Source organism: Tupaia chinensis, unplaced genomic scaffold (assembly GCF_000334495.1).
Source record: "Tupaia chinensis unplaced genomic scaffold, TupChi_1.0 Scaffold145652_1, whole genome shotgun sequence".
In the NCBI taxonomy this organism is placed as follows: Eukaryota; Metazoa; Chordata; class Mammalia; order Scandentia; family Tupaiidae; genus Tupaia; species Tupaia belangeri.
Genome location: NW_006205509.1, coordinates 2,284,991 through 2,303,298, shown reverse-complemented (window position 1 = coordinate 2,303,298; position 18,308 = coordinate 2,284,991). Strand labels below are relative to the sequence as shown.

At 56.8% G+C, this 18,308-nt stretch overlaps 2 protein-coding genes across 3 annotated transcripts in view; one reads left to right on the top strand and one right to left on the bottom strand.

Moving 5' to 3' along the window:
* KCNH3 (potassium voltage-gated channel subfamily H member 3) overlaps nucleotides 1–8,850 on the top strand; it is a 19,482-nt gene extending 10,632 nt beyond the window's left edge. Inside the window, exons 10-17 of one of the 2 annotated variants that reach the window (XM_006168202.1) lie at nucleotides 239–441; nucleotides 724–923; nucleotides 1,327–1,576; nucleotides 5,374–5,591; nucleotides 6,279–6,610; nucleotides 6,999–7,105; nucleotides 7,785–7,861; nucleotides 7,949–8,850. In XM_006168202.1, the coding sequence (XP_006168264.1) occupies nucleotides 239–441; nucleotides 724–923; nucleotides 1,327–1,576; nucleotides 5,374–5,591; nucleotides 6,279–6,610; nucleotides 6,999–7,105; nucleotides 7,785–7,861; nucleotides 7,949–8,548 (1,987 nt within the window). In that variant the 3' untranslated portion in view covers nucleotides 8,549–8,850. The remainder of the gene's footprint in view (nucleotides 1–238; nucleotides 442–723; nucleotides 924–1,326; nucleotides 1,577–5,373; nucleotides 5,592–6,278; nucleotides 6,611–6,998; nucleotides 7,106–7,784; nucleotides 7,862–7,948) is intronic. The other variant, XM_006168203.1, reaches the window with a different exon arrangement.
* A 41-nt stretch (nucleotides 8,851–8,891) lies between these two features.
* MCRS1 (microspherule protein 1) lies at nucleotides 8,892–17,171 on the bottom strand. The gene is made up of 14 exons (XM_006168201.3): nucleotides 17,034–17,171; nucleotides 16,096–16,234; nucleotides 15,578–15,716; nucleotides 14,830–14,988; nucleotides 14,571–14,680; nucleotides 13,304–13,412; nucleotides 12,881–13,019; nucleotides 10,785–10,860; nucleotides 10,473–10,501; nucleotides 10,290–10,382; nucleotides 10,048–10,130; nucleotides 9,815–9,902; nucleotides 9,424–9,551; nucleotides 8,892–9,318 (listed from the first exon to the last, which is right to left on the bottom strand). The coding sequence occupies exons 1-14, from the start codon at nucleotides 17,041–17,043 to the stop codon at nucleotides 9,232–9,234; spliced, it is 1,389 nt and encodes a 462-aa protein (XP_006168263.1). The 5' UTR covers nucleotides 17,044–17,171; the 3' UTR covers nucleotides 8,892–9,231.
* Between the last annotated feature and the right edge of the window lie 1,137 nt (nucleotides 17,172–18,308).

Sequence of the window (18,308 nt, the reverse complement as noted above, 5' to 3'; positions counted from 1 at the left end):
TTCCTCATGGGCCTGTATGCAGAGGGTAGCAGGGGTCCCTAAGTATGCTGGCTGGGCTGGCAGAGAAGAGGGAAAGTGGCAGATAGCCATGAGGATGGATCTGCTACTGCATGTCCCCTGCCCCCTGCCAGTGAGTCGCCTGCTCTCCCACTCCCCCTCCAGGCTGGCTGCAGGAACTGGCCCGCAGACTGGAGACCCCCTACTACCTGGTGGGCCGGAGCCCAGCTGGAGGGAACAGCTCTGGCCGGAGCGACAACTGCAGCAATGGCAACGAGGCCAATGGGACAGGGCTGGAGCTCCTGGGCGGCCCGTCGCTGCGCAGTGCCTACATCACCTCCCTGTACTTCGCGCTCAGCAGCCTCACCAGCGTGGGCTTCGGCAATGTGTCCGCCAACACGGACACCGAGAAGATCTTCTCCATCTGCACCATGCTCATCGGTGGTGAGGCCTGACCCGCGGGCCTGTCTTCTGGCCTACCCCTGGGTTCTGGCTTCAGGCATCCCCTCCTTTCTCACCTCCTCCAGGGTCCTGCGGTTCTGCTGCTTTAGGCGGTCCGTGGACCAGCAGGCTGGGACTGGAAGGGACTGTGCACACAAAGCCTGCCTGTCTTGCCTGGAAGGGTGTGGGGATGGAAGGGGGAAGAGCACGGATATCCAGCATGGTATCAGGCCGGGCCAGGCCAGGCTGGTCCTATAGTGACCCGCTCTCACCACCCTCCCCCAGCCCTGATGCACGCGGTGGTGTTTGGGAACGTGACGGCCATCATCCAGCGCATGTACGCCCGCCGCTTTCTGTACCACAGCCGCACCCGCGACCTGCGTGACTACATCCGCATCCACCGAATCCCCAAGCCCCTCAAGCAGCGCATGCTGGAGTACTTCCAGGCCACCTGGGCTGTGAACAATGGCATCGACACCACCGAGGTGCGGCAGGCCCAGGGCTGGCCCTTCTAGCCTTGCTCCCTCAAGGGATTTGCACTCCCCTAAAGTAATCAGTCACGGGGTGGAGGACGAGGAATGCAGAGCCTTGGTCTCCCACGACTGGTCCTTGGTGGGGACAGAGGGCAGCCAAAAAGACTTGAGGCCCCTCTCAGCTTCAACAGGTCTAGGGGCTCTGCACTCAGTGATGTCCAAACCTGGGGGGAGGGGACACAGCACGGGAGTGAACAGTTTCCCGCTGACTGTACCCTGTGCGGAGTGATGCTGCGCGGGAGGCCTCCAGGCCTTCCGCCTCCCCTTGCTCCTGAGGCTCACCAGGGTGGAAGGGGACTGGCTGGAGGCTGCCTCCACTTCTGCCACCCCACCCTCCCCGCCTGCCCACCCGCAGCTGCTGCAGAGCCTCCCGGACGAGCTGCGTGCAGACATCGCCATGCATCTGCACAAGGAGGTCCTGCAGCTGCCCCTGTTCGAGGCAGCGAGCCGAGGCTGCCTGCGGGCGCTGTCCCTGGCCCTGCGGCCCGCCTTCTGCACGCCTGGCGAGTATCTCATCCACCAAGGGGATGCGCTCCAGGCCCTCTACTTCGTCTGCTCCGGCTCCATGGAGGTGCTCAAGGGTGGCACTGTGCTCGCCATTCTAGGTTTGTGCAGATGGGAGTGAGGGCTGGGGGTTTGTGGGTGGGGTGTGGAGGGAGAATACCCCAACCTGCAGAAAACCCAGAGAGGGGATGCACACAAGGACACCAGGGGAGCACAGCGAGATGGAGTCCCTGGAGGGGACTGGAGGCGGCAACATGAAGGGGAACACATCCCCTGGGAGCTTGTGGAGGGCCAGTCTCTAGAGCAGCCAATCTGAGGGGATGGAGGAGTGCCTCTGCCAGCCAGGAAGTCAAATGTTGAGCATGAAAGTGCAGGGAGGGTGTCCAGGCAGGGCTGAAAAGGGGAGGGGGGAGAGCTGTTTGTGCTGGGCTTCCCGCTGCCACTGGGCTGTGCAGGGTGAGATGCTACTTGGCTGGGCCAGGTCACAGAGCAGGCTCAGAGCCCTATGGGTGACAGCAGGGCCTAGCTTCCAAATGGCTTGGGAGACTCAACCCTGGAAAAGCAAAACAAAACAAAACAATTTCTACAGCCTGCATACTTCCCTTCTTGGCAGAAGGAGGTAAGGAGGAGGACTTGGTAGATGAGGATGAAGTTTTCAGTTGTGGAAGGGCATAATAGTGCTGATCACAGGGCGCCCCAGCCCCGTCTTGCTCAAACCTCACAACACCCAGTCAGGTAGGGACAGTTATGACCCCCATATTGCATGAGCCTGGGGTCTGAGAGGTTCTTGGGCAGCTGGGAGAGTTTAGTCTGGCCAATCCTAAACCTCGTGCTTCTTGCACAGTGCTCCCAGGCGCCCTGGGTGTGTGAATGGGGCACCAAGACCTGCATTAAGAGACCAATTTGAGGAGGGCTGGGTGTGCACCGGGGGCTTCAGGAAAGCACATGCAAACACTCTGGGAAACACTAGCTACGTAAGTGAAAAGCCACTGAGGCAGAGCATGGCTTCACAGCTGTGGTAGGCTTCTCCACGGTGACCACAGACCACAGCGAGGTGATCCCAGAGTTCCTTCTAGGGCAACCAAGGGACTCATACATGAGATGGAAGGAGGCAGTGACCCAGCTTCTGCTGAGCACAGCTGACTTCTCAGCAGCCCAGGCACTGGTACCCCTGCGGGGCTGGTTGTAGCCCCGAGGGGCTGAGGTCTGTCACTAACCTGCAATCCACAATGAAGACTAGAAGCAAGAAGAGAGCCGGAAGGCAGCGTGGTGTTGCCAGACGCTGTAGCAGCTACTGCATGTCCACCCTGGCCCCTTGTGGAAGGTGACCTAAGAGGAAACAGGAAGAGAATGCCATCGGGGGTCTTGGAGCCTGAGAGAGGTGACAGGCTGTTGATGGCTTTCCTTTTGCATCTTTCATGAGACTGACTTCTGGACCTCGATGCAGTTCATGCCAGGACTGAGAAAATGAAGCTGTGCCACCCAAGTATGCCAGCCATCCTCAAGAAATCAGGGAAACTGGAGCGATTCAGAGGGCGTGAAGATTTTGACAATTGCATTGTGGTCAGTGCAAAGCAAGACCATTGAGTGGATTAGTAAAGAGATGGTTTTCAGCCGGGAGCCCAGGAAACAGTGCTGCGGGGAGCTGGCTCAGGTCCTCTCGGAGCGTCTCTTTGCTGACCCCAAGCACCGGGTCTCCAAATAGCCACAGTCACTGTTCAGTATTCAGACGGAGCCACAGGAACAGCTACTGCCTGTGCCTTGGGACTTTACCTCCACAATGTCACCAGCACCAGGACTTACGCCACCTTGATTTCCCCTGTCCCTACCTATACATGCTGGGTAAACCATTTCCCCACTGGCTCAGGCTCTGGAGACCTCAATGAACGTCTGGTTCCCAGCCCGGATCATGACTGCTTTTCTGCTTTGCCTTCACTCCTGTCTTCCCACCTGCCTCCTGGGCTGAGCATCCAGGTGTATCCTGCCTGCTCCTATAGCCGAGGCTGGCTGTGTATTTGCCAGTGGTGGTTCTGGCCCTGCCTGCATCTCTGAACTGATTTTGGCTCGGCTGTGTACAGTCCACCGCGAGGGAGGGAAGGATCTGATGAGCTGAGCCTCGTGCTTCTGGCCGAGATGCCAGCCTAGAGGGCAGTGTCTGGTCCCTGGGACTGTCTGTGGTCTTCTGCTGTTTCTCTTTTTCATTTTACCTCTTGGATGAAGATAAGAAACATGCTTATCCTGCTCCAGATGACACGAACGAGGAGAGAACTCATTCCTCAGATGATCACACGAAATCCAAACAGCTCTCAAAAAGAGTCAGGAGAATGGCCCGAAACCAAGAAAACATGATTTAACGGAGATGCGCTTTACACTTAGGTCTGAGCAGGAGTCTCCAGACTAGAGGCTCAGGCTCAGAGACCTGTAGGCTCAGTGTGTGCTGCAGGCATTATGAGGCAGCCATCCATCAATTTAAAAAAAACGGAGTGGGGGGAATAGACAGGGACTTCTGACAGAGTCTCACAGCATTGTGATCCTCCTGTCCCAGCTGCCATCCAGGGCTTCAGAGCCATCCATGGGGCTGTTACAGTCAGCTGGTAGGGCCTTTGTGGGTACTGGGATGTAGTGGGGAAGGGGTGGGCGTTGCATGGCTCTCCCTCCCTCCCTGCCCAGTTAGCTAGGACCACACACCTGCCTGGCTGGAAAACCAAACCTTGGCCTCCCATGTGGGCCCAGCATCTTGTAGCAGTGCCCTCCTGCTAGCGTCACTGTGACTGGGCCCATCCACCTTTGTCCTTTTTTTTTTAAGAGAGGTTTTTTGCCATAGGGCACATGTGTTCGCCAAAGAGAGAGAGAGACAGAGACAGCGAGAAAACTCCCAAGTGGGATGGCCATGCAATTCCTTCTCCTCCAGGCTCCTCTTGGGATTTTGGGCACTCACGCACACGTGCCCGGCGTGAGCTTAAGCCGCTGAGTCTGGACTCAAACCATGGTCGACTATGTGGCGATGCAACCACTATGCCAACTATTGGTCCCCATCTTTGTCCTTAAGGAGGAGACACTTTAGAATCTCATGAGGTTGCGTGCCCAAATTACATGCCTGTCCCTGTCGGGAATGATCTCTAGGGGACGCTGGTCGGAAGGAAATTAATTGATGTTCCTGTCTCCATAGCAAACACTTACGTGAACTCGGTCCATCCTCGCCATGCCTCAGGATGCCAGCACTCTGTTTTAGGGACTTTAAGACATCCATCTCCCCTCCCCCCACAATTTAACACCTCTGAGATTGGGCTGTAGACCATAATTGATGCCACCTTACAATCGCTGTCAGCCAGGTGGCAGTCTCAACCTGGCTGGGGAAAACCCTCTCTTGATACCGTCTGGTAAGACCGAGAGAACGCCATAGACTCAGTTAAACACAGCAGCTCTTGTATAGAAGGGCTTCAGAGCCATCCATGGGGCTGTTACAGTCAGCTGGTAGGGCCTTTGTGGGTACTGGGATGTAGTGGGGAAGGGGTGGGCGTTGCGTGGCTCTCCCTCCCTCCCGTGAGCAGATCACTTTCCCAGTGGGTCTAATCAGCAGCCCGTCTGTGAGCCTGCTCTCCGTGACTGTTCCATCTCCTTCGAGCTAAAATCCTGTGCACTCTGCATGGTGGTTGTGACCCTGAGCGTGTTTGAGAGGCTGGTCATAGTGTTTCACTCAGAGTGGGGAGCCGGTGAGGCAGGCGGCAGAGGTCAGGCCTTGGCCCAGACCTCCCTGCCCTGGCCTGAAGGTTTCACTGTGGGGTCTCAGCAGAAAAGACCCGGCTCAGCTCTGGGGAGAAGCTCAGAGCCTCCTGGCCACTTCCCCTCTCCGAGTGGCTGACGGTCATGGCTTACTGGCCCCTCTTCCTCTCTCCAGGGAAGGGCGATCTGATTGGCTGTGAGCTGCCCCAGCGGGAGCAGGTGGTAAAGGCCAATGCCGATGTGAAGGGGCTGACTTACTGCGTCCTGCAGTGTCTGCAGCTGGCCGGGCTGCACGAGAGCCTCGCCTTGTACCCTGAGTTTGCCCCGCGCTTCAGTCGCGGCCTCCGAGGGGAGCTCAGCTACAACCTGGGTGCTGGGGGAGGTCCTGCAGAGGTGAGGGGCTGGCGGGGCGGCAGAGGCTGGGGATAGTGGAGTGCTGCATGAGGCATGACCCAATGCATAAGCCCCCCCACACACACACTGCCCCACACATGGAACAAGGTCTGCACTCCGCCTGCCCTTCTGCAGCACACACTGTATTAGAACCCCGCCCAGCCGCGCTCAGCCACCACCTCAGCCCATCCTAGACAGCCTGGCCCCGTCCAGAGTGAAGTCCCAAGTGAAGGAAGCCGAGTCTGCAGTGGCAAGAAGCCTGCAGGCCGTGGCTGGAGGGGTGGCTGTCCGGAGTCAGGGGTGGGCATGGCCAGGGACTAGCCCTCCAGGCTGCTTCTAATCAGCAGTCCTGTGTCTGCTGCTGTTTCATGGGGAAACAGGGCTGTTCCGGAGGACTTTGGGATTTTTCTGGGTTATGCCACTAATTCCAAAACAGTTTTTAGTACTGTATTTTTGGGGGGACCAAGTAGAGGGGTGATGTCTACATTAGAATTTTGAGGGACAGTGACTGCTTCCAGGGCTTGGTGGCTTTGTGGTGGCAGCAGAAGAGCAGGCACCCTCCGAGCTGACAGACACCGGGTACACTAACAGCCAGCTCAGCCTGGGGGCGGGGCGGCCCTGAGGTGGGGGGCTGTGGGGCACAGCAGTGGCCATCCATGTTGATTCCTTGTTGCCCGCTGTCCCCAGGTGGATACCAGCTCTCTGAGTGGTGACAACACCCTTATGTCCACCTTGGAGGAGAAAGAGACAGACGGGGAGCCAGGCCCCACAGCCTCGCCGGCCACCGCTGATGAGCCCTCCAGTCCCCTGCTCTCCCCTGGCTGCACCTCCTCCTCATCAGCTGCCAAGCTGCTGTCTCCACGTCGAACTGCACCCAGGCCACGTCTAGGTGGCAGAGGACGGCCAGGCAGGGCAGGGGCTCTGAAGGCCGAGACTGGCCCCTCTGCTCACCCACGGACCCTGGAGGGGCTGCGGCTGCCTCCTATGACATGGAACGTGCCCCCAGATCTGAGTCCTAGGTGAGTGGGTTCATGGAGATAAGGCTGAGGCCCCAGCCAAGAACACGCCCTGGCCCAAGACGCACATCCTTCATCTTAACTCTTCTCAGCCTTATGGTTCAAATCTGCCTCTTCCAGGATGCCTTTCTTGACTTCTCCATCCTCCTGCTGTCCTGTCCCTGTTTGATGCAGGCATACCCTCCTCCGATCTCTTGCTGTTCTGTATTGCTCAAGCCTTGCTCCTCAGCTAGCTGCAAGCTCCCGGGGGAAAGGACCACGTGCTAGCTTTCTCTTTCCCCCAGGACTCCCAGCCAGCTCCGGGCTCCTGCGGCCTGTGTGCTGGAGCGTGTCTTGGCTGTGTAACAGCACAGGGCTGCTGCTAATTTATTGACGGCACCTGTGTCCACAGGGTGGTAGATGGCATTGAGGATGGCTGTGGCTCTGACCAACCCAAGTTCTCTTTCCGTGTGGGACAGCCTGGCCCCGAATGTAGCAGCAGCCCCTCCCCAGGACCAGGTACTGGGGCCCAGGGATGGAGTAGGTTGGCGGGCTGCCTCTGGCCTGGGAATCTCAAGACCTGCAGCCTGAGCTGCCGTGGCAGAAAAGCTAGCAGGGGATAGACTGCCTGGAGACTCTCTTGCTCTCACACCTCTGCGCCATTTGGGCAGGGGTGTTTGGGGGTTAAGACCAACACCATGGTGTTAGGTGACGCTGGGAACTGAGTTCACAGCCTTCTAGCAGTGTGAACTTGGCTTCTCTGACCCCGGTGTTCTGTGAAACGGGTTGCTGGGATCCAAGTTAGGAGATGTCACTAAAACCTTTAGCACGCCTGTCTCGTGGTGGGGGTGCGCTGGGAACCAGAGTTGAAAGTGGCTCCAGGCCCGAGCCCTGGGAAGTGGACAAGGTAATGCAATCCCAGGAATGTCCATTTCCCTAGGACAGAGCAAAGGACAGGCGCAAAGAGCAACTACCTGAGGGCGAAGAGCGTGCTGGGCAGGAAGGCCGAGGGCTGCTAGGAGGTCTTTTCCTTGCCTCTGGCAGTTTAGGCAAACCTGACATCTTCGGACCAGGCTAGAAGTGACGGTTGTTGGAGCCAGGTCCTGCAGGTCACTGTGGTCTGTTGCAGCTGGTCAGGTCTGGACCCCAAACTGTCTCCTCTTGCTAGTCCCGACTGATAACCCCCTCCTACTTCCAGAGAGTGGCCTGCTCACCGTCCCCGTGGGGCCCAGCGAGGCAAGGAACACAGACACACTGGACAAGCTCCGGCAGGCGGTGGGTGAGGGGCAGGGTGGAGGCAAGGAGGGGCGAGGCACTGCTGCGTGCGGCGGCTGACCCCTCTGACCTCGCCTCTCTTCAAAGGTGACGGAGCTGTCCGAGCAGGTGTTGCAGATGCGGGAGGGACTGCAGTCACTTCGCCAGGCTGTGCAGCTGGTTCTGGCGCCCCACAGTGAGGGCCCGTGCCCTCAGGCGTCAGGAGAGGGGCCGTGTCCAGCCAGCGCCTCTGGGCTCCTGCAGCCTCTGTGTGTGGACACTGGGGCATCCTCCTACTGCCTGCAGCCCCCAGCTGGCTCTGCCTTGAGTGGGACCTGGCCCCACCCTCGTCCAGGACCCCCTCCTCTCATGGCACCCTGGCCTTGGGGCCCCCCGGCATCTCAGAGTTCCCCTTGGCCTCGAGCTGCAGCTTTCTGGACCTCCACCTCAGACTCGGAGCCCCCTGGCTCAGGAGAACTCTGCTCTGAGCATAGCACCCCAGCCTCACCTCCTCCTTCTGAAGAAGGGGCTAGGACTGGGCCCCCAGAGCCCATGAGCCAGGCTGAGGCTACCAGCACCGGAGAACCTCCACCAGGGTCAGGGGGCCTGGCCTTGCCCTGGGACCCCCACAGCCTAGAGATGGTGCTTATTGGCTGCCACGGCTCTGGCACGGTCCAGTGGACCCAGGAGGAAGGCACAGGGGTCTGACCGCCAGCCCCGGCACTCAGTGTTGCCAGACATGCTGCCATCTATCTGCTGCTCCGCTCGACCTCAGGGTGGAGGAGGGCGGCAGCCACCCCGGACTCCTCACTGCTCAGGGCAGGAGCCTGTCAGCAAAGGGGGCCTGGCCCAGACTCTCACAGAGAGTGGGCAAGAGCCTCGGCTGGCCCCTATTCCAGGGTCCCTCCTTGGCCGACTCCTCTGACCTCCTGTCTCCCTTGCAGGCTGGGGAGAGGCCTGAGGACAAGGATGGGCTCTGCCATCCCTTGCATGTGCCCCAGCCTCTACCCATCTCCACATTTTTTATATTAAAAAAAATTTTAAAAATAAATTACTTTGGAACTCAGTGCTTTTTATTTACAAAAGAAAAACAATAAAGGAAAAGTCTGGAGCTAATCAGCTGGAGACACAGGAGTGAAGGTGGCAACATGGGGCAGGGGACAGTTTGCAGAGAGGAGGAGGAGGGGGCTCTGCTCTGCTATGGGAAGCCCAGGGGTCCCAGCCTCTCCCAGCTTCCCAATGGCCCAGCCCAGCCTTCTTCAAAGGCTCAAATCCAGGAGCCAGCACTGGGCCTCCTACTGCCTGCTCTGGGCAGGTTCCTCCAGGAGCCCGAGTTCTCGGTTCAGGAGGAGCTGAGGCCAGAGAGAGTGCAGCGGTCCTACTCCCACTCCTCACTGCGCTGTGATCTTGGCAGCCTCGGCCCGGATGAGGGCGATGAGGTCCTGGTTGATGAGGAAGACGAATCGCAGGCTGGCGATCTGGGTGGAAGGGCAAAGTGGCTCAGAGGTGGGATGGGCCAGCCCATGTACCGGCTCTACACACCCAGGTCTCACGCTGGTCTTCCTACCTCCCCTCCGGCTCACCTCCACCACAGAGTTGTTGCTGAGGCGCCACTTGGAGCCACACAGCACAGGCCGCCCGTCGATGTAGATGGGCCTCCGGCCCTCATTAGCAATGAAGAAATCACCATTGTTCTTCAACTTGATGACACCTGAGGAAGCACAGTGGACAAGGACGGGCTGGAGAAGGCCCGTAAGGCAGCCACTAGCCTCTGTGGACTACCTGTGCTTCCTGGGACAGGTGCCGAGGCACTCAGGGCTGCCAGCTAGAGACCCTGGAATGCTGCCTCCTGCACCCCTGCCTCAGCTGGCTGAGTATGCCCAGAGACACCAAGCCCTGGGGCTGGGAAGGGCAGTGAGGGGCTGGGAGGGACACCCTCATGCTCCTTCCTGATGAGGTGGAGGTGTGGGGTACCTTGCTTCCGGGAGATCTTCCAGGCTGGACCCTCCAGAGACAGGTCCACATCGATCTGATTATCCTTGGTTGCTCTGCCCAGGGTGATCTGGGGAAATGGAGCAGGTGAGGGCTGGGACCTGAAGAGTGGGGGACAGGGTCCACGCAGGCCAGGGGAAGATGAGAAATCAGAGACAGCACGGTGACAGAGGGGCAGCTGCCTGGGAAGGGTGGGTGCAGGGGGCCTGCCTCACCTCTCGTGAGCGCATCAGGTACCGCACCATGCGGCCCCGCAGCACAGCCAGCGTCTGGTTGTCGAAGTCTGGAGAGCTCATGCCTAGGGGAACAGCTGGGTCAGGAGTGGAACGCAGGGAACCAGGGCAAGGGCTGGGAAAGGCGGGTGTGAGGGTGTGCCTGGCTGGGCAACACCGGGGGCTAGGGGAGGGGTTGGGAAAAGGATGCTGCCAAGAGTGCCTCCCGTCCCCGGCCTCCTCACCCGTGATGCTGTCCACCAGCACCTGCCACTTATGCAGCTCCTGCTCCAGCTGCCGAATCTCTCGCTTCTGGCGCCGGTCAGCCACTGTCAGCTCTGGGGTGAGGCAGGGTGGTAAGGAGGCACTTTGTGCTGGTCCTCTCCTGCCCACTCCACCCCTCCCTGTCCCCACTAGGGCACACTTACCATGTTCCAGAACCTCATCCCGCATGTCCCTGAGGAACAAGAAGAGAGGAAGAACTTTCAGCCCACCTGCACTTGACTCATTCGAGTGTCCCTGAGCCCCTTTAGCCAAGTGGCCTAGAAGGGGATAAAGGTAAGGCAGGTAAGGCAATGAGCCTGAGAGGGCCCCAGGGAAGGGAAGGGGAGGGAAAGGGAGGGGAGGGGAGACCAAGTACCAACAGCTAATCTGGAGTGGAAGACAGAGTTGGCTCAGGGGTGCTCCACCGGAGGGGAGACTCGGCTCTCCCCACCCCTGCCTTGGCTTTGGCCACTCACTTGAGCTTACTGTCATCAATCAGGTCTTCTGCATCGGAGAAGTTCAGCACCTGGTCCCCCTTGGGCAGCGGCTGCACTGAACAGACAACAGAAGGGTGAGCAACGAGGGCCCCACGTGGGCACAAGCTGCAGAGTGGACAAACAGGAGAACATGACAGGTGGAGGGCTACAGGAGGAGGGCATAGGAGATCAGACTGCCCTCATCTGACATGGAGCACCCTGGCTCAGCTGAGGGCAGAAGTGGTTCTAGAAAAGGACAGAAATTAAAACTGACCTTTTCTATGGGCGTTTCACTGCGAAGGGCTGCTGGATACACAGCCTTGAAGTAAGTGGGAAGGCACCACTATTAACTCCACTCTAGACAAAAACAGATCCAGGGAGCAGGCAAAACGTTCTGCTCTCCTGATTCCAGATCCGAACCCCTCCTTCCAGCACACCACCCGCTCCCAGCGCCTGCCACCACGTCCATGAGGGGCTGAGAGCTACACGCCAGTCTAGGCTATTTAGAAAGTAGGAGCAGTGGAAAGTGGCTCCACCTTAATACGTTTTTTAATATGTGGGTCTTGACCTGCTAATGGGTCATGAAATTAGTTTTCCTTTTTCGATAGGATAATTAACATCAGAGCCCATACATAAGTTCAGGCTAAAAACTGCTCCATGGAATTTAAAAATTTTTTTCCCCTGGCCAAAATGCAAAGAGATTAGTGCCAACAAACAAAAGAAAAAGAAAAACAAAACAGAACTAAGAACGCCTGCCTTTGGTCCTGGCAACACCCAGGACTACAGTGTACCTACAGCAGCTGGCAGCCCTGCAGCTGGCAGCCTGGGAAGTTAGGGTGCTCCTTTTCATCCACCCTCTAATGTCAGAGGGGACAGGAGATTGGGACAGTCATCCCATCAGGCGCCTGCCCTACCAAGCTGCCTGAAATTCCATCAACTGGCCTGAAGTCTGGACAGTACACACCACCAGGTCCTAGGGACTCCCAGCAATAAACGGCAAGGGAGAAACCAAAAGACAAAGTAAACCTTTACAGTAAAGGCTTCTGCTAACAAGGGAATTTACACAAAATAACTTCTAAAATAGTGACAAAGGAGTTAGCTTTAGCATTAAAAATAAACCTTATCTGGTGTTTGTTCTCCCTGTGGGAATTCAGTGACATTGGAGTCTGGGGAAGCAGCAGTTTTGGAATGCAGAAAGCCACTCCCTGCCCCCCCAAATCAGACGTCCAGAGGAAGGAAAGATGGGCCTCTCTCTGATAAGCAGGTTTTCTGAATGCTCCCGTAGGAATAGCTTTTCCTAACCAGAAGCTGCAGGACTCCGTAACAGTGAAGGGCACAGCCGAAGCTTCACTTTCAGAACAGTATGGAAAGCTCCGCCGTGGACAATGGCAGTAACGTTTGGGAAGGGCGCGCTCCTCCTACGGAGCAAATGCAGCCCGAACCACAGGCCTCACTCAAGAGTTCTTGTGGCTGGATGGACTGCTCTCCCAATACCTGTCACCAGGAGAATGAGAGTTTCGTTGATGAAGGGAGAGAGGAAACAGAGCATTCTGGCCCTTGGGGAAGAGGAAAGACAGACCGACTGGGTGCAGAGTCCCACTGGGGATTTCTGAGTGGCCTGAGGGCAGCCTGACGCCTTCCTGATGGGAAGAGGAGAGGAGGGAGGAGGAGTGGAGAGAGGTAGAGGAGAGAAAGCGTACAGTGGTCATCTGTAGGGCAGGAACAAAGGGAAAAGTGAGTAGTGTGGGGGCCATGTTTATGTCTGAATGTTACCCGTATTTGAAAACATTAATGTATTATTTATGTGACGGTAAAATACGTCAGGAAAAAAAACCCCAAAATACAAACAAGTGGCAGACAATGCTGCTATATGACTTCTGCCTCTGGCTCTGGGCAATGCTGGCTACCCCTACCACGAAGCTGAAGACCATTCTAGCTACCTTCTCTCCCTCTGGAAGGAAGATGTTTGGTTGCAAAGTGAGGCAAACAAGACACTGGGGACTACCGAGGAATCAGTTATAGGGCGCTGCAGGGCAGCTGTACCCAAAGCACTCCACATGCCTGTGCATCCGTTCTGCCAGCCCCTGGGGCGTTACCTGTCTGGTCCTCCAGCAGATAATATTGCTTCATGAGCTGCCAGTGGGCCTGCAGCGCCTTGGCAGTACGGGCCAGGTAGAAGGCATCAGGGTGTCTGTGTAGCAGGTCCTGGAAGGTCTCCAAGGTGGGCTGACTGGCCTAGAGGGCAAGCAGTTGGATTTTCTCTCTCCCCTCTGCCCTGCCATCCTTGACCCCTGGCCCAGATCCACCACCGCCCCAGCCCCGAAGAGTTGGAAGAGGCGATAGTTGCCCAGGGAACCAGGCTTGGCTTCTCCTGAAGACCCTGTCACAAAGACCCCTGCAGATGCATGTCCAGACAGTGGGTATAGTGTGGCACGGGGCCGGGAGTTCCTCACATCAATTGTTTTGTCAGACGGTCTAACGTTCACCTGTTCCTCAACCTTCCCAGCCCTCAGCCTTACCGATCCCACTTTGCTCAGTAGCTGCTCCTCAGCCTTGCTAAACAGGGCCTTGCTCTGGATGGCTGCAATGGCCTCTGGGTGCAGCTGCCTCATGGCCTGGCAGGCCAACCTGGGCATGGGAAGAGACAGAAGGCACAGGTGAAGGGTGGGCATCAAGCAACCTTCCCCCCAAACCATCTTTGAGATCTAAAACCTAGAGGTCACCTAGAGGTCAGGCCCTGAACATGAAAAGGCCAAGGCTTAGCACCTGGGCTTCACAGGCATCAAATGAAATGAAAAGGCACTCTAGAACTGAGGCACCAATGTCCCCTAAAGGCTCAGTCTTAAGGCAGGTCTTAGACCAGTGGCTGCTCCCTCCCAACCCTTCCTCCTTATTTGGCCAAAGCTGCCACTGCTAACCACGGTCCACAACTTCCTTCCCAAGCTAAGCCTGGCCCGTTTCCTGGTGTATCAAGACTGTGGCTATAGCTTAAGTGGTGCCAGGGAGTGTGGAGAAGACAGTAAGGGGTCAATCCTGAAGCACAGAGGTTAAACAGTGTGTACAGGGAACTACATCTCTCATGGCTGACCCTGGTGCAAATGCCAGCCCCGGTGGCTTGAAAAATATACCAAGTGCATGTGCGTGCATGCCCAAAATCCTGACGGGATGGAGAAAGGAAAGAAAAGGGACTGCAGTGTGACCACGCCCCATCTTGGGGTGTATTTTCTTTCTTTTTCTCTGGTGACCGCATGTGTCTTCTGACAATTAAACAATCAACAGAGTAAGATGCTGTTAAGCATCCAACCAAGCTCTGAAGACATTACACTAAGAAGCTCAGGAGGAGATGCACTGTGTGCGCGCACAGGTTTACTTGGAACCCTGGCTGTTGGAGCCAAAAGAGGCCTTGGTATTCTTCTGATCCATCCTCATCCACATACGAAAGAAACTTCTGGGAGGTCAGTGTGGAAAGGCTAGGAGGAGCCCTGCTCAGAGACACAATGCACATAGTGGAAGCAAGGCTCCTGGCACCTGCTGGGGTGTTTTCTCTCATGCTACTTCCTCTGCGTTCAGACTCTCTTGCTTCTGGCATCAAGCCAGGACTAGCAGGGTTGGAGGTAGGAAGCAGCTTCCCTATGAAAACTGACAGGTCTTAGTACCATCCCAGAGGATGCAAGGCCCTAGAGGCCTGCCTCCCAGGCCCATCTCTTGAGCCCTACACAATTCTCTGCTCCAGGAGCCAAATTCTGGTGTCCCCAGTACCTCTCCACTGGAGGCAGCTTCACTCACTTGGAGATGACAGGATCGTAGAGCAAGGCGTACCAGCGCTCCTGGACTTCCCGAAGAGTAAAGCGGCAGCTGAACTTCACACCCAGGTGGACAGATGTCAGGTCGTTGGTCTATAAGGTCCCAGAAGGGTTTGTTTTAGCCTCAGAGCTGAGAGGAACCTTCCCTGCCACCCTTGGGGCCCTGATAGGCCGGTCTGTGGACTAGGAATCGGAGACTGGGGATAGGGGAGGCAGTAAGCCTGTGGTGGGAAAAGCACTACCTGCAACACAGCATTGATGAGCAGGAGGTCATCCGCAGGCTTCCAGCGGCCCAGATCCTTGGTCACCTGAAGAGGCTGTTTGCTCTTCTTCACACGCTTGGTGAGTCCAGGGGCTGGGGCTGGGCTAGGTGGTACGGGAGTGCTGGGGGCTTTGGACACCTGGGCAGAGGACAGGAACAGAGTGAGCCCAAAGTCAGCAGCTTGGGCTTCAGGCCTGGCACTTTACACACTCTGTGGCAGCCCTAGCCCCAGCCCACAACAGGAAGCATTAGCAAGGAGCTCAGCTTTCTAATACCTACCCCGCCCTCGCCACATTACTGCTACAGAGGCCTTGACCATATGGGGTCTTTTCTATGCTGGTGCACCCCCAACCCCAGAGTAGATGGTGGGTGGGGAGGACACCAGGAAAACACTTGCTGGTGCACTGTCTGGGGCCACAGCAATACCACCTGGGGGTTATTTTTACACCCTGCAATGCTGGGAACAGGCTGTCTGCTCCCAGAATAGATACACGCTCCATGCCTCCCACATGGAATGTGATACAGGATGCACTGGCAGGGCGGGGGGTGGGGTGGGGTGGTGGTGGTGCAGCAAGAAAGGGGGAATAGGGAGAGATGGGCTCCCAGGAGGGAGGCATCTGAGCTTGGTGCTAGGGCACCTTGGTCCTCTCACAAGCCTCCTCTGCAGGACTACTGGGAAACAAGAAATCTGGTGCTGCCCCTACCCCTGGCATCTCCTGATCCCTCACCTTCTTCTTCTCACTGGAGGAGGGTTCACTTCCCGAACAGCGCCCTGGTTCCACCCCACTGGCCCCCTTCGCCCGAGTAGAGGACTTGGCCAGGCTGCTCTCCACCAGCTCATCATCAAATTTCTTCCTCTTGATGAACCTGCGGACAGTCCTGCCCAGTGAGCACTACTTTCCCCTCCCCAGTGACCATTCACACACACTCAATAGAACAGATCAGGCTCCCCGCAGGGTGCCCACTGCTCTGGCAGCTTTCACTTTACACCAGAGCTGGGCTCAGGGCTGCTGTACTCCAGCCCTCTGAGATGACAGGGAATATGCCACAAAAATCACTCCAAGACCTACAATCCACTCCCCTGCCCCCGTCCCACCAGGAGAGATTTGGTAAGGACAGCAAAAGTACAAGGTTCTATCCTAAAGGGACTCCGGTGGCCATTCCCAACCGAGGTGAACACATGTAGCACCTAAGGCCACAGACATTTCTTCCATTCCCAGTCCTTGGCCCTCCAAACCCTTACTACCTGGAAGAGCTTCTCCGCTTAGGGATGGTGCCTAAGGCCTGGGAGGAGGCTCGCTTCTGCCCTGCCAGCGACTCCTCGTCCTCTGAGCGGCTGGCAGTGCCCGATGCCATCAGGGATGAATCTAGCAGCCCCTGAGAATCTAGAAAGCAAGAAATGGTGAACTTGGACCTCCTAAGTGCCAAGCAAGGCCTACAGCTTCTACACATGGGACCCTTCTGCTGCCTCCTCTTCTCCTGCCAGCCCTCCGGGCTCCTCTCCTGCCTTCTGACACTTGAGGGTTTGTTTTGTTTTGTTTTGAGAGAGATTTTCGTTATAGGGTGCGTGCGCTCGCCAGACAGACAGAGAGAGACATAGAGACAGAAAGCGAGAAATCACCCCCCAGGGGGATGGTCACACCGCAATCCCTTCTCCTCCATTCTCCTCTCGGGATCTTGGGCACGCACGCACATGCACCCGGCATGAGTTTAAGCCATCGGGTCCGGAACTCGAACCGTGGTCAACTATGTGGGAGTCCAGCGACATAGCCATTATGCTAACTGCTGGTTCCCTGACACTTCAGGTTTTAAGGGGAGAGTTCCTTGGCTATCCAGATACATCTGAGCTCAGATCTGGCCCAGACCTTGCATGCTGGGTGGTCTTCCAGGTGTTGTCACATCGTGTAGCACAAGGGGCTCAGGTCAGACTGGTGATGCTGACACACCCAGCTCTGGGCATAACTGTGCCCTCTGCCATCAAAATGCAGCCATGCCAAAGGGCATCAGCTCAACACAAGTCAGACAATTGTGGCTCTGACAAGGGGTACATGGGTGGTGTTGGCCCAGGGGGAGGTGGCAATGCTCAGCCAGGACTGAAAGGCACATGCATGCACCAGGCACGGGGTGGAGTCAGTAGATGCTTGGCACTCAAGCACTGGAGGGGTTGGCCCGGCCTCATACTACCTTTGTCCATCCTCTTATAGTCCCAGAGCCACTGGTTCCAGACCACAGGGCTAGAAGGAAGGGTCCCACAGGCTCATCCAAGGATTCAGACCAGGTAAGCTTAGAGGCTGAGAGGAGATTCTGCGAAGGAGAGATGAGAGTCCCTGAGGCTCAGGTCTGCAACTCACCAGCCTGATCTCCGACACTGGCACAGGTCCCCCAGAGTCCCATAAATTAGGGAAGATACAAAGAAGGGGAAGAAGCACAAGGCTCTACTCTGACAATTATTATCCTTAGAAACCAGTAGCCCTATGAAGGTCAGTGAAAATAACGAAAGTTACAGATTCCACCGAAATGTATGAACACCTATTATTTCAGGAGGTTCACAGACCTCTAATTCTATTTACTCCTAGGTTAAGAGCCAGACTATAACCTAGCACCTGATAAGGGATTCTTGGCTCTGGCTCCTCCTCTGCTGTCTCTGAGTGCAGCAGCCTCACCCTTCCCCTCCCAAGGCAAAACAGGCAAAAGCAAAGGGACAGAAAACGCCAACCAGTCCCTCTGTGCCAACCAGTCCCTCTGATTCGTTTGTTGTTCCTTTCCATTTGCATTTAATTATGACTTAGTAGGTGATATGTTGTGGGAGCAATATCAAAAACGCAGTTTGGGAACTGCGTATCAGCTGCTCTGGGGATGGAGACACTCCTAACTGCTGAGACCTCAGGCACTGGACTATCTGGGACACTCCATTTGCCGGTCCCTCAGATTCTGACCAAAGTGTCTAATAGCACGGTGTCCTGATTCTGCCCCAGGTGCACCATGTCGTGCTGCTCCGCAGGATCCTAGTTATTTTGACACCTGAAGGTTATCTTGACACCAGTGTCAAGAAGCGAAGGGGCCTGATCCCACTGGCAGGCTAAAGAAGGTCTGAGAACCCTTCTTTCCTCAGCCCTCCGCTCCTCCATCCCCCGCTAAGTGCACACTCAAGGAGGGGGACCGATCCAGGTCTGTCTCAGGGGCTCGGGATAGGAGTAGTGGTGAAATCAGCTCTGCAATTCAAAGAACCAAGTGAACCCCGACGCTCTCGTAGCCTAGGTTTAACCCCCACAGGCTGGCGGCGGGGAAGGGGGACCAACTCCCAGGTCAATTCTCACCCCTCCTCTAAATGCCACTTTGGCGCATGCGTAACACCTCGAGCCAGGTTCTAGCCCCGTCTGGCCCACGCATGCGCAGACTTTCGGGGCGCTACCGGGGCGGGGCCCCAAGCCTTGTGGGGGGTCGTCTCCGGCGGCACTC